Genomic DNA, 15,706 nt, shown 5'->3' with positions numbered 1-15,706 from the left:
GTTGTAGCTGAGACTATATACTATCTAAATGTTCTCTCATTTTTTTCAGTCTGATGTCATCATGGTCTGTTGATGATAATCATCAACATCATCATGATGATGATCATCATCATCGTCATCACCATTACAATCAAGATCATCATCATCATGATCATCATGATGATCATCATTGTTTACATGTCTATATGACTTCTCCCTTTTTCTATATAGTAAATATTCAAATTTATTGAACATATATTGGGTATTGAACACAGACCACCTAATTTGTCCCCATGACGAATTAAATTTCTAGTTTTAATCAATTACCGGTTTATGGGTATTATACATTCTAAAATAATTGTTATCAACCACTGTTCATGTAGAGGTGTTCGTGGTCTATTGGATAGGTCACTGCATGGACATGAACCATGAGGTATGGGGTTTGAATCCCTGCCATACATGAACGTAGCACTCATGTTGTTTGACATTAATCTACATTTGACATACTCGTCCTAGGTGAAGTTATATAAGTGAGTACCTGTTAGGATATATTTCTTGAATGCATCACTATGCAGTATGAAGTAAGAAAATGCACTACGGCTGTATAATGTGTCTATCCTCCTGTTGTTTAACGCATGCCCATCAACAATTTTTCTGTGCTTTCCATTCTGTACTAACCAAATTCTTAACTTGATCCCTGCACCAAAAAGTATTCCTATCACTAAACCCGAGCTCAAACCTATTTGCAGCCCTTATCCAAATCCTATATTTGACTATATAAAGCCCATTGCATTTGTCACCCATATATAGCCATACACATACATGTATATCAGAGCACCCAGTTAAATTTGCAGTAATTCAATGAAAACGTGTATTCTGGTAATGCACTTGTATGAATCACTGTTTGTATACATGTAGGTCAAAACTCTCTGGCTCATAGATGTTAGGTTTCCAACGTCAGCCTCTTTACATCACCTAGCAAAAGCTCTGTGTTCCATGCCACACCTGACTGACCTACAACTACATGGAAAGGATTTCCAGGAGGAGTTCTATTCTACACTGAATGCAAAAGCGTCAACCTTACAGGTATGTATGTGTGTTTGTACTCTTTATCCATGCCATGATGAATTCAGGTACACATGCAGCATTGGAGATGAGTTTAAGGAGTTTTTATGCCTCAGTTACAAAGTAGCCGGAGGCATTATGTTCTCGGGTTGTCCGTCCGTCCGTACGTCTGTACACACGTCTGTACGTACGTACGTCCCGTTCTCGTGATCACGTTATCTGAAGAACCGATTGATGGATTTCTGCCAAACTTTGGTCATGTATGTATCTTGCAGAGCCGATGAACTGATTAGATTGTGGGGTCACGAGGTCAAAGGTCACAGGGCTCATTATGTATGCAAAAACAGCTCGTGATCGCGTTATCTGAAGAACCGATTGATGGATTCCTGCCAAATTTGGTTATGTATGTTACTTGCAGAGCCGATGAACTGATTAGATTTTGGGGTCACAAGGTCAAAGGTCAAAGGCCACAGCGCACATTATGTATGCAAACACAGCTCGTGATCGCGTTATCTCAAGAACCGATCAATGGATTCCTGCCAAAATTAGGTAATGTATGTTACTTGCAGAGCCAATGAACCGATTAGATTTTGGGGTCACGAGGTCAAAGGTCAAAGGCCACAGCGCACATTATGTATACAAAAACAGCTTGTTATCGCGTTATCTCAAGAGCCGATTGATGGATTCCTGCCAAAATTAGGTCATGTATGTTACTTGCAGAGCCAATGAACTGAGTAGATTCTTGGTTTATAAGGTCAAAGGTCATGGGCTCATTATGTATGCAAAAATAGCTTGTGAACGCATTCTCATTAGAACTGACAGATGGATTACTATTTAACTCAGGACATCTTGCAGAGCCAATGAACTGAGTAGATTTTAGGGTCATGAGGTCAAAGATCAAAGGGTCATATATGTATATGAGAAATTGCTTGTAATCACAATATTCTGAGAACCTGTTAATGAATTACAATTGAACTTGAATTCGAAAAATTTCTTCTGTTTTGGTTTGTAACATTGCTCTATGACGGAGGCATCATTTTCGACTGCACGCAGTCGAATTCCATCTAGTTGTTTTTTTTTGGGGGGGGAGAGTGTTGTGTTACTAGTTACGCAATAATACAATTTCAGTATAAACAGATCACTGAAGTACTCTAAAGACTAATAGATACAAATAGTTCAAATCAATTCATAAGGTTTGAATAATGTCATCATGGGTCTGAGAGTATACGTCAGATTGAATAGTCACTAAACAAGGATGGAGATCTTGATCACAGTGTACTTATTTTAAGCACAGTTTTTGTTTTTGTTCTTGATGTTTTGGACATGTGCATGATCAGGGAGCATGGGGTGTCAGCATAAAGTGCTGTTGAAATATTGACCAGTTCAATCAACATAGATTTTTTGTATGTGTGTGTATTTGGTTGGGAGGGGCGGTGTATAGGAGGTGTCAGTGTAACAAGGACACTAAGTCTATATGCCAGAGAGAGTACTGACCTGGTATATACATGTATGGTATAGTATTTCAGCCAGACTTGAATGGAGGAAAACTACATGAATCACTTTCACCAAGCATGCCCATACATTTCTTTTCAGGATTCTTTTCCTCAAATCAGTAATGGAAATTTCATGTTCAATGGAGTTTCCCAAACAGATTTTGATTCATTCCTGCAGTCGCTCACTGGCTATCGACGGTAAGTGAACTAAACATAATGAATTACAAATTTATTTTATGGCTATACAACTTACTCCTAGATCATAATCAAATGTTAGGTCAAGCAGGGTCATGTGTGATTCCTTTACTGAGAATATTACATGTTTTTCCATGAAAAAGCATGCTATAGTTTCTGGTACTATTTAACGATCTTTAAGGATACGATCCACAGCAAGGCATGTAGAGTTTAATATGCTTTATATACTGTGTGTGGATTAATACATGTGTAACACTATGCATTGCATGCTTGTAGAGAGGTAAGTGCGCCTATCTCTGTGTGCGCGCTTCATTAAGCCTATCAAACCTGTGTTTATTTATTAGCGATAATTTCTAAGAACAATATTGAAAGTCTCTTTAAATCAAATAACAAGGATCTAGGATATTTTTTGTATAAAACAAATGATGGATTTTTTATTCGTTCATTACAGGATCTACATCTATCTGCTCTTGTTGAGGCCGCTTAAGCACCTACCCTATTCAGCCTAACGGCTGTGTATGCTAGATGTATACAGCCTCAACTCGTACGCTGATAAATGTTATAATGAACTCATTCGTATGCATCATTGTATATTATCATGCACAGATATCAGTTTTAAGTCTTACTTTCTATCAGGCACTTTTGCTTCATCTCCCTTCCTCTTCTCATTTTTCACAAGTCTCAATGGAATGCAAGGCCACCCAAAGTTATAGTGATGCAGCTAGCTGATGCAAAAATTCTGCTAACAATATATACAAGTGTCCACGATAAACATATGTTTAGTTTTCTTGGGTTGTATTCTGTGAACTATACTGTATGTTGTTTGCTATATTCAAATAGTGGAAATTATGTTAATTATCATAAATTGAAATTGTATGGAATGGGACTAATTGTAGGTGTTGGTGCAGATTTATCTCTAAACTGTACAAATACATAGCCAGCTTTACATAGAAATTCTCGCTATCGCCAATATGCCCAAAATGCACAGATGTAGCCTCTCTGAAGTAATTTTGAGCCAATGTACATAGGTACGTCTCTGAAAGCTTCATCTAGGTTCTTTATTTTTGGTGACGGCAGCAATGACAAACAAGAGAAAGATCCTCAAAATCTTATCGATGTCTAGATTAAAACAATGGAAGGACCTTCTTGAAACTTCAAGAAAATGACAGGCTTAACTTTAGAATATCCCACCAGAATGGAGTATGTCCATTGGTTGTCTAAAAAGCCAACGAACCCTGTAATGTAGTCACATCCTCTAATATTTCAGACAGGGTTTCACTCTTGCCAATGAACATAACCAACGAAAGGTGACGTTATTATTTCTATGCTTGTACTTGCTCTTTCCAATCACACCACCAAATATGTTAATTTTAGTATGTGTAAAATATTTTGATACGTTTTTACGTAATGATCCAGTCTTGAAATCTTTGAGAATCGTGATAACTCACGGTGAGTACTGTCAGAAAATAAAGTACATACACACACAATCACCCCTGGCGTGCACAGCACAGCTGTGCGAAATAGATGGGAAGTGACTTGGTCACCAAACTATCCCAGAGTGCATTTGAAACGAGGCCTGATGTAACGTGCTGGTATTTTTAATATGTTGCTGATATCAAGAATTAACCAAAGAAATTTCTTATATATCTTTGCTTTAAAGGGATCCGGTAACTTTGTCTCAGATTCTGAAACAAAATTCTGGATTTAGCTCATGATGCAATGATAATTATAAACCTTTAGGTCAGTCAGGAGCCCCATGACTTTTACAAGCCGATCGCCTGTCTGATTATCAAGATATTTATGATTGGAATTACAAATTTTGAAAACCGTTCGCCTGACGGTTTACATAACACTACAGTCTATTGGGGAAAACGAGTATGGTAAAACCGGTCACTCAAAGATTTTTACTTTTTTGAGGCACTTCTTGATCATTTTGAAGCGCAATTTTTTTAGGGCTTCAATATTACACCATATCACAGACACTGATAACACTTAGGGCCGTGTATCTCAGATTTAACATTTTTAAACGATCCCTTTAACAGGAATCATTTTTTTACTAGCATAACATGAATTTCAGAATACCACCTCATCAGGCCTCTGGTGCCTAGGCCCTGTAACATTGAAAGTTACCATTAATATTATCCCCAATCTTGTTTTTACATGTATCTCCTTCAATAAATTGGAACATAATAAATAATAGCAACTTACCATTACTTTTATGTTACAGGTTAATACAATGCTTAATAAGAAACAATTAATTGCAGCAAAACTGGAGATACAACAGATTTTTACTATTGATTGGATTGTTAGTCACTTCATATGTTACAGGGCCAAGATCCTATCACCCAAACCTATATTTCATCTTCTTTCCTCAACAATTCAGGAAGGATAGGGTTGACTCAGACCTGAGAGACATGTTAAAATCGCCTCTTAGATGGTGAATGACCTATGATGCACATCACAGCAATCAGAATACCTTCGAGAGCCACATAATGGCAGTGTACAACCATCCAGATCGCATAGCTGGATTATGTGCTGCTCGATCGTATAGAACTATCTCCAAGAAGGTTGTACGACACTTGCTACTGTGACAGTTGTTCCGCATTGGTTTCCTACACTAACCAAAATACCAACTTCAACCTCGGACTTAAACATATTACTGTAAAGATAAATTTATAATATAACACTAGTAATGAAACAGCAAATTCAATGTACTTTATATATTACAACATAGCAACTTTATATTCATACACATTAAATATATCATATTACGTGTACCTAACCGTAAACATTATTACCTGAACTCTTAATAGAGTGAAACCCTAACCCTATATATTTCATGAGGTTATAGCCTGGATCATAGGATCAAATGTTCACCCTCCATGGCAACTTTTGTGACAAGCATTTTTTTCCCCCTCATCCACAGGATTCCTTTATTAGACAACAGCATACATTCATGTAAAAATACGCAACATATACATCTACAATCATGCAAAATTCAATATTTACATCACTTGGTCAAACTAAAATTTATTTTACAAAATTTTACCGAAGCTAAAATCAATCATATACCGCATTCAAATTGTTTTATAGGACAGACGATGACTTCAAACGTAAACACAATCGAACAAATTTGATGAAATAAAACCACTTTTTCATGAATTTCTTTTCTCTTAGATTTGTTTTAGCAATACATTTGTCAATTTCATGATAAAAGGTTATAGCTGACATAATATTGTCAAAAACGTAAATCTTTGTTCGACTGGACTGCATTAAAAACAATTCTTTTCTTACCACCGTGACAAGCAGTTGTGTTACTTAATATCCCAAGGTGTAACGCCCGATTGTTAGCAATTCAGAAAAAAATAGCTGTGAAGGATGACTGACTGAAATCTTTTATTTGTATCTGCACTCATAATAGTAAGTTGCAAAATGAACACAAAGCCAGAATCAGAAATTTGAAATCTGGGCCCTGTTTCATGAAACTTATTTTCAATAACAAGTTGCAATAACTGTTATAAGCTCCTGAAATGGTTTTATTTGATTGGCTTAGAGCCAATTTGTCATAGAAATGTGACACTTGTTATTGATAGAAAGTTTTATGAAACAGGGACGAGAGTTTCTTTGAGCCAGTTTGTCTGGAAATGGGATGCCGTTATGAGGGCCCTCTTGCCTTTAAAAGTTGCAATGTCAAACACAACTCAAAGTGTAGTAATTTCCACTTTTTATGGAAGAGCCCCCAGAATGAATATTGACTATGAGATTGATTTGTATTGTGATTTTAATTTTATTAAGTATTTACATTACCATGTTGAACTCAATTGTATGCATTCTCTTCAGGTTCAATCAAGTTGAGAATACACAATTGGCCCCCGAAAGTTTACATGTACCTGGAAGAATCTCATTTTACTCGAATTTTCTCCACTGCACCCATTCCTATCAGGAATCACTCGTCTCAGAGTGATTGGTGATGTATATACTATATATATTAAACAGAGACCATATTTGTCTATCTTCCTGAAGTGAAAAGTTGGCAGAAATGAGTGAAGTTGTGATCATGTGTATCAGGCCCAACTCTACATGTATGTACATCTACAATTCTGTGATTATTCCAGTTCTTGATAATGTTTTTCTTTGTCTTCTTCCATTTTTAACAATCAGTAGATGTGTACCAAGTTGTGTGTGCCGTATGCTTTGTGTATACTATAAACAGAGTTAGAATTTGTCTATCTTCTTGAAGTGAAAAGTTGGCAGGAATGAGCGAAACTGTAATACTGTATATCTGGCCCAACTCTACAATTCAGGAATTATTCCAGTACTTGACAATGTTTTTGTTTTCTTCTTCATCAGTATACGTGTACCAAGTTTGTGTGCCTTATGCTTTGTATATATGCTATAAACAGAGACCAAATTTGTCTTCTTCCTAAAGTGAAACGTTGGCAGGAATGAGTGAAGTTGTGATAATGTATATCTGGCCCAACTCTTCATGTATGTACATCTACAATTCAGGGATTATTCCAGGACTTAATAGTATTTTTTTTTAAATCTTCCATTTCAACTATCAGGCCTCTGAGTAGATGTGTACCAAGTTTTGTGTGCCTTATGCTGAAAAGCCTGCATGTATAAGCAAAGTGGTCATGTGATTATGCGATGAAAAATTTGTCTGATAAATCTAAGAAGGCTACATTTATGTTCAGAAATACTCTTAGGAGTGACCGGATGTTACTAACTTCTCATATAAAGTTATTTGATGCATGTATTAAACCTATTTCAATGTATAATCCAGAGGTTTGGATATTTGATATTTTAGGTGTAGGTAGGAATCACATTGAGAAACAATACCTTTCATTAATACCGGAAAAAGTTCATATTAAATATTTGAAATATATATTAGGAGTAAATAGTGCAGCAGTAAATAGTACCGTTAAAGCCGAGCTAGGACGATTTCCACTACTCTTTGGATTAAAAGCCACAATTGGATTCTGGCTACACACCCAAACAACAATTTTCTGAAAAAACTAAGCTTATTTAGAAAACATGGGTTTAAAAATGGTTATTGCTGAAAAACCAATTTAGGATTTGGTCATGTATGGAATAATCAAAGTACCTTTTCCTAAAAGAAGTCTTCTTAGAGTAATATTTAAAAAATTGGAAGAATGATATATTCAGTTATAGAAGGATACACTAAATAAAAACATTAATGTTTTTTGTTGTTAGCTGAGAACTTACAGGTATGTTAGGTATATACTTGAAAATTATTTATTGTTAGATATAGATCAATCCCATGTATTAAATTATTCAAAAATATGATAGAAATGGGACAACATCGGCTATTGGTAGAAACTTAGTGTCATTTCGTTAATATGAACTGTCAAAGTTCTAAATAACCAGATAACTGATTTGTTTGACAGCATTATATTAATATAGTTCTGTCATTTAAAAAATTGAATTTGGAAGAGAAATTTCATTTTGTTCTCCAAAGTAGTGACTATGACATGAGTAGTATCTGTGTACTAAGTATAAGTCAAATGTATATAGAAAGAGAGAAATTACTTCATAAGACTCAGCGATGTATATGTTTATATTGTTATTTTAATACAATGTGTCAATACTATGTTATATTTGTTCTTTTTTTTAAGATGGAAAATAAATTGAATTGAAATTGAATTGATGTACTTTAGATAACCTTTAAAACACCTACTCTGACCTAATGGATGTATTGTGTACCAATGTATGACCTTTTTTCCTAATGAATTATTGTTCGTGTCTGATGATAATCAGACCTTGTGGATATGTATCAATAAACTTGAAACTTGAAATTTGAAACTTGTGATTTGATATTAGCCTTGATGCCAAGAGCTACTTGTATTTGAGGAAAATATGCATTGAAATCCTGAAATTGGTGACATGTTGAAATTTCGAAATCACCATTTTTAAATACAAACTGGCATACCACTGATACCAGTGTGTGATTACTGTATGACTTACTTTATAGCAGTGTAAGGTACTTGATTTTTATTCGAAGAAATGTAGCAATGAAAGAATGTTTCCAACTTCAAGAAGAAAATCTGATCACTGTAGTCAATGATCTTACAGTTTGTAAGTTTACAGCCTTGTATTTATATGATATGCGAATAATATCAAATTAACTGAAATTTAAATTTAATTACATCTGAAAGATGTTCATATAACAATCATGTTTGTGCATACTATGTTTATGTGTACAGAGTAGGTGCCAAAGATTAAAGTGTTTTTTGTATTTCTTATTCCGAGTCTGAATTCATGATTTATGTGTACGGTTTGAATCCAGAAAGAGAGGAAGAGATGAGAGTGACGATAGAGGCAGGATGGAGAAGAGATGGAGGGTGCATGGGAGCGGAGATGGAAGCAGGAAAGGGAGAAGAGACGGAGGGTGGGGAGGATCAAGGGAGGAAGGAAGAGAGAACTTAGGGTGCATGGGAGTGGAGGATAAAGGGAGGGGAGGGAGAGAAAGATATGAGGGTGCATGGGAGCGGAGATGGAAGCAGGAAAGGGAGAAGAGACGGAGGAAGGGAGAGAGATGAGGGGTGCATGGGAGTGAAGATGGAGGTAGGATGGAGAAGAAAGAGCATGAGGGAGAAGAGACGGAGGGAGGGGAGGATCAAGGGAGGGAGAGAGTGAGGGTGCATGGGAGTGACGATGGAGGCAGGATGGAGAAGAGATGGAGGGAGGGGAGGATCAAGGGAGGAAAAGAGTGAGGGTGCATGGGAGCGGAGATGGAAGCAGGAAAGGGAGAATAGACGGAGGAAGGGAGAGAGATGAGGGGTGCATGGGAGTGAAGATGGAGGTAGGATAGAGAAGAAAGAGCATGGTGGAGGAAAGGGAGAGGAGACGGAGGGTGCATGGGGGTGGAGGATAAAGGGAGGGAAGAAATTGAAGAAAGGGAGAGAGAGATGAGGGTGCATGGAAGTGGAGGATAAAGGGAGGGAAGAGATGGGGTGCATGGGAGTGGAGGATAAAGGGAGGGAAGAGAGTGAAGAAAGGGAGAGAGAGATGAGGGTGCATGGGAGTGGAGGATAAAGGGAGGGAAGAGAGTGAAGAAAGGGAGAAGAGAGTTGAGGGTGCATGGGAGTGGAGGATAGAGGGAGGGAAGAGAGTGAAGAAAGGGAGAGAGAGATGAGGGTGTATGGGAGTGGAGGATAAAGGGAGGGAAGAGAGTGAAGAAAGGGAGAAGAGAGTTGAGGGTGCATGGGAGTGGAGGATAGAGGGAGGGAAGAGAGTGAAGAAAGGGAGAGAGAGATGAGGGTGTATGGGAGTGGAGGATAAAGGGAGGGAAGAGAGTGAAGAAAGGGAGAAGAGAGTTGAGGGTGCATGGGAGTGGAGGATAGAGGGAGGGAAGGGAGAGAGAGATGAGGGTGCATGGGAGTGGAGATGGAGGTAGGAAAGAGAAGAAAGAGCATGATGGAGGAAAGGGAGAAGAGACGGAGGGTAGGGAGAGAGAGATGAGGGTGCATGGGAGTGGAGACGGAGAGAGAAAGTTGAGGGTGCATGGGAATGAAGGAGGGAAGGGAGAGAGAGATGAGGGTGCATGGGAGTGGAGATGGAGGCAGGGAAGAGAAGAAAGAGCATGATGGAGGAAAGGGAGAAGAGACGGAGGGTAGGGAGAGAGAAAGTTGAGGGTGCATGGGAGTGGAGACGGAGAGAGAAAGTTGAGGGTGCATGGGAATGAAGGATAGAAGGAGGGAAGGGAGAGAGAGATGAGGTAGGGTGTGAGTGGGGGGTGTGTAGTGAAAGAAGGGGGGGGGGGGTAACGGTCCACAGTGAGCAAAATAATAGAAAGGAGAATGTACAGCATTATGACAGATTGGATGTAGAGCTGGGTGGCCAATATGTACTACTATTTGGGAGGAAGGAGAGAAAGCATTTGAGAGGGGGCTTTAATTTAGAGGTGTGGGTAGCTAAATGGAAAAGGGTACAAGCTTAATTGAAAGGGAGATTTAGAGCATGTGAGAGGTAGAGATATAGATCAAGATGGATAGAGATGGATAACCAAACCGGGAAAGAAACGTGAGAAATAGAGCAAGCAAGAAAGGAGAGAAAGGAAAGATTTAGAGTATGTTAGAGGGCTTTCTTTTAGGGGGGTATGTACATTCAGTGGTAGTGAAGTGGAAGTTATGACGTAGCAAAGAGCGGGTATTTTTTTGTATGACGTTGAGTATAATACGCATCACATTTCTGTACCTTTTAATACAAAGAGAGATCAGTGAACGTCCCCAAGATCTTATGTTGCAAAGAAAAACCTTTCTTTCTTGACATCCACTGTTTTTTATGATCTTTAGCAATCAAGGTAAAACGTATAAATTTGCACTGATATCAAATTCCAACGAGAGAAAAAATATTGAATGGCCATTGTTAAATAGTATGCTCTTATTTAAACTTAACATGACTCATTTGAAGAGCTTGTTGCATGAATAACGAATTTGAAAGAACGAAATTAAATGCGAATCACAATTTGGGGTGGCGATCACAACTATTAGGGGAAGTTAAATGCTCTTAACATTAAACCGAATAATCAAAAAGCAAGATTGAGTAGGAAACCTAGATGAACAGAAATACCTATTTGGGAGTTTGCAGCATATTTCAATATACGTGTATATGCAATGGTCGGATCAGGGACTTGTTAGTTGACACGCAGGGGTTGGGGGTGTTGGGGGTTAAATCACAGAGTACCATACACGATGAAGATTTTTTTTTCTTTCTTAATTGTAATGCCTATATTATACCAATTATTAATACTGATATTTTAACTTGTTAATGATTATGAATAATTATAGTAAAGATAAGTATAGCCACTGTAACAGGGATACGAACAATAAACATTAAGAGTCAGTTTCTGTTTACAGGTTAAATACGCAGTAATAATATCAAATCGCGATTTTCCTTTATCATAATCTGTATTAAGAGGGGCTTTCAGACAATGTATCAGAGCCCAGCCATTTCTCTGTAGACGAGTCACTGAAGGCGGTCTTGTGGTTGAGGGTGTCATCCCCTAGAAGATTCTTGGCGGCGATGCCTTCGCGCTGGACATCATCCTCGGTTTGGAATCGTTCAGCATCCTTCATCATGCGTTCGATGTCGTCTTTGAACAGTCTCTTATCATGATAGATAGTGATCCCGTTGGTGTGGCCCGTCATCAAATCCTTAGCAGTGTCGGTCAATATGTCATTGGCGTCAATGTCGAAAGTAACTTCGATCTTAGGGACGCCATGCGGAGCAGGAGGTATCCCGGACAACTCAAATTGGCCGAGGCGATTGTTGTCCTTGACCATAGCCCTCTCTCCTTCAAACACCTGTATAGAGACGCCCGGTTGGTTGTCCGAGTAGGTAGTGAATCTGTGGGATGCTCTGGTTGGCACCATGGTGTTCCTATCAATGATACTTGTCATCGAGCCAGCCGCCGTCTCGATACCAAGAGACAGAGGAGCAACATGGAAACAGACAATATCTTTGATCTTGTGCACATTGGCTGCGTACAACGCGGCTCCGTGGGCTACAACTTCTTTAGGGTTTATGGACATGTTGAGTTCCTTTCCGTCCAGGAATTCTTGAAGAAGCTTCTGGATCTTTGGGATTCGTGTCGATCCGCCAACAAGGATTACTGTATCTATCCTCTTCTTATCAATCTTTGCATTCAGCAGTACTCTTTCTACCGGTTGCAAACACTTTTGAAAGAGATCTGAACACAGCTCCTCGAATTTTGTTCTGCTAATGCTAGTGTAAAAGTTAAGGCCTTCGAAAAGATAGTCAACTTCGATACAGCAATGAGTGGTGCTTGATGCACGTTCCACTGCTTTACGAAGGCGGTGTAGTGCTATGCAGTTAATCATCAAGTCTGTCTTGTTCCTGCTCTTGAATTTCTCAACGAGATGGCTGACGAGTCTGCTATCGAAGTCCTCTCCGCCGAAATGTGCGTCTCCAGCCGTCGTCAGTACCTCGAATATCCCATCTTCAATGACAAGGAGTGAGACGTCGAGTTCACTTCTATCGAGATCGAAAACAAGAACATGCAGTTCACGACCGTCAGACTTCTCATCGAGACCGTAGGCGAGGGCGGCAGCGGTGGGCTCGTTGATGATCCTGAGGACGTTAAGGCCAGCGATCACCCTTGCCTCCTTGGTCGCCTGTCGCTGGGCATCGTTGAAATAAGTAGGAACAGTTATGACGGCATCGGTGACCTTCTCGCCAAGGTAAGCTTCTGCTGTCTCCTTCAGCTTTGTCAGAACCATGGAGCTGACCTCTTCTGGAGACAGTGTCTTGGTTTCGCCAATGTGCTCTACCTGCAGCATCGGCTTGCCGTCCGTGTTGATGACGGTGAAGGGCCAGTGTTTCATGCCTGACTGTACAACCTCGTCATTGAACTGTCGCCCAATCAGACGCTTGGCATCGAAGATTGTACTCTTGGGATTCCTGAACAGATAGAGAAACAGGAAAATAGAATCACCTATCACATAGGCGGCTGGGCCTAACATACCATGTTCTGGTATTACTTTGGGCATATCACAATGTTTGTTAATAAGAAAACAATGGGCTTCTTCTACGATTTAGGGGTGCTCCCCAAGGACTGCCAGGAAGAGAAAGGGTTGGCGAAAATATCCCGATATTTATCGCAGAGAAGATATTTTAGGACCCCAAACCCGCACTCTTCATGTTGATGGTGGGGGTAGGGGGATAGGGGTATATAGGTTGATCTGCGACAGGAACAAATTGTGGGGGAGGGGGAACTCCACCGGACCTCCTAAACTCGCTCATAGAGTTTGGGGTGGGAAAAATAATTATCATCCTGACATAGTTATCTCCCAGTTCGCTAAGTTGAGGAGGGGTAACAATGTCGGATTATAAATACTCGGTTCTCTCTCTCTCTCTCTAACCTCCTTCGGGGGTTCGCGACCGTCTGGATCCTGGATCTCCCTATGAAGACAAGTTTATATTCATATGCTTCTTTCGTGGAACTATAGGGACTTTTAGATTTGCACGACGAGAACGTGGACTGCTATATACATGTGACATCCTTTTAAGGCAATGTGACGTCCTTTAAAAGCACTGGCAGAGCCCGGCAGTCAGTGTTTATTACGTCACATGTCTCTTAAAGGTACTATGTCCCATCTGCAGGCCCAAAAAATGAAAAGGTTTAATTCCAACGGCATTTGAGAGATAATACTAATTGAGAACTTCCCTAAAAATGGGGGGGGGGGGGGGGGTGGGGCTTGAAAATGTCTTTAAGTGGGAAAATAACGACTATTATTAGTTTTCTAATCGACTTAGGAGCTATAGAGCCAGTAAGTAATCGTCTGATTTTTCAGACCATTGTACCGAATGGTCGTATGTTTATGCTGCGCAAAGATTCAATCAGTTTTATTTTGGCCACTACAAGAAGTGGGTTATTGATGTAGATAAATGCTCATGTACCCTTTGCAGCTCATTTTATGTACGTTATTACCAAAGATGAAAAAGGCCAGTCAGTCACTCAATAGTGTCTGACAGTGAAGTCTAGAAAGTAAACGGGCTTCCTTGCATAATTTGAATATTAGGACACTGCTATCGTTTCAATTTCACAGATAGGACATAAATGACATAATTTTATTCATAATTCCTGCAAAGTTATACAGAATTTGATGTTGGCTGCAAAAGGGACATAGTATCTTTAAAAGGATGTCACATGTAGCAGTCCATGTTCTCGTCGTGCAAATCTAAAAATCCATAATGTCACACTTCATGAAACATGCACTAAATCTCAAATCACTTACTCTGACATCTGATCCTTGGCCTCCTCTCCAATCAGTATCTCCCTGTCTGTGAAAGCAACGCAACTGGGTGTGGCGCGGTTTGCGCATATTTTTTTTACACAACTGTTTAACCATTTTCGCGAAAAAAATCCAAGAAGTGCTCTGGTGAAAGAGTCTAAGTCGTCAGCGCACTTACAAGCACGTACACCCAGGGAAGGGAAGATGATAGAAAGGGGAAAACAAGGATAGTGGATAGGATATGGAGAAGGGGAAAAAAGGAAATACATAAGGAAAGAGAAGAGGATAAGTCAAAGGAAGAACATAGAAATACATAATTGAAGAACTAAGAGGATCATAGATCTAGACTATATGGAAAAACAGGGAAATACATAAAGAAGGAGAAACTTAATCACATTAAAACACAGAAATAGATGATCGACGAAGGAGAAGAGGATAGATTGAAGGAAAAACAAAGAAATACATAAAACAAAAGAGAAGAGGTTAGAATGAAGGCGAACAAAAGAAATACATAACGAAGGAGAACTGGGGGATATAGATTGAAGGAAAAACAAATATAACGAAGGAGAAAAAGGATAGATTGAAGGGGAAAAAATAAATACATGACAAAAGAGAAGAGGATAGATTGAAGGAGAACACAGAAATACATAATGAAAGAGAAGAGAGGATAGATTTAACCCGAAACAAATAACGAGTAAAACTATGTAGATCCTATACACATGTACAGCTCCAGCAATTATCCAACAAAATTGCGAAGGGTAATGCTAGACTCTGTCTCTAGTCGTTTGCACAGTATATTTGACTGAAGTGGCTAAACAGTTGTGTAAAAAAAATATGCGCGTCCGGTTTCCATAGTCATTGGGAATGATCTCCACCGTCCCATTCTGGAAGACTCCTACACAGGAACACGATGTACCCAAATCAATCCCAATCACTGGTGATTTTCCTGAAGCCATTGTATTTTATTTTATTTTATCTCGAGCTGCCTGGTACCTCAAATATCAACTTTGAGGATGTCCAAAATAAGCGCTACCTGCCGCAATAAATTCGGAAGTGTCTTGATGTATGGGTTATAAATTCCATAATATATTTCTACTTGGTGATAATTTGCAGAATCGTTTGCTCTGAATAATTTGATAATCGAAGCTTCAAGTAAATTCTGACAAAGCGACGATTTTTTTTTTTTAATGGCAA

The 15,706-nt window shown here is 39.0% G+C and overlaps 2 protein-coding genes across 4 annotated transcripts in view; one reads left to right on the top strand and one right to left on the bottom strand.

Annotated features, from left to right (window-relative positions):
* LOC105439790 overlaps positions 1–4,399 on the top strand; it is a 58,389-nt gene extending 53,990 nt beyond the window's left edge. For all 3 annotated transcript variants that reach the window (XM_030978032.1, XM_030978030.1, XM_030978031.1), the window contains one exon: positions 2,638–4,399. In XM_030978032.1, the coding sequence (XP_030833892.1) occupies positions 2,638–2,739 (102 nt within the window). In that variant the 3' untranslated portion in view covers positions 2,740–4,399. The remainder of the gene's footprint in view (positions 1–2,637) is intronic.
* A 7,269-nt stretch (positions 4,400–11,668) lies between these two features.
* On the bottom strand, positions 11,669–15,468 carry LOC105439191 (heat shock 70 kDa protein IV-like). The gene is made up of 3 exons (XM_030978681.1): positions 15,347–15,468; positions 14,516–14,584; positions 11,669–13,178 (listed from the first exon to the last, which is right to left on the bottom strand). Exons 1-3 carry the CDS (start codon positions 15,466–15,468, stop codon positions 11,669–11,671), a joined length of 1,701 nt encoding a protein of 566 aa, XP_030834541.1.
* Positions 15,469–15,706: the final 238 nt, after the last annotated feature.

The sequence above is a fragment of the Strongylocentrotus purpuratus genome, unplaced genomic scaffold, assembly GCF_000002235.5.
Source record: "Strongylocentrotus purpuratus isolate Spur 01 unplaced genomic scaffold, Spur_5.0 spur5_scaffold_1, whole genome shotgun sequence".
In the NCBI taxonomy this organism is placed as follows: Eukaryota; Metazoa; Echinodermata; class Echinoidea; order Camarodonta; family Strongylocentrotidae; genus Strongylocentrotus; species Strongylocentrotus purpuratus.
Note: the sequence above shows the minus strand (reverse complement) of the source record. Positions and strands in the feature narration are given on the sequence as shown.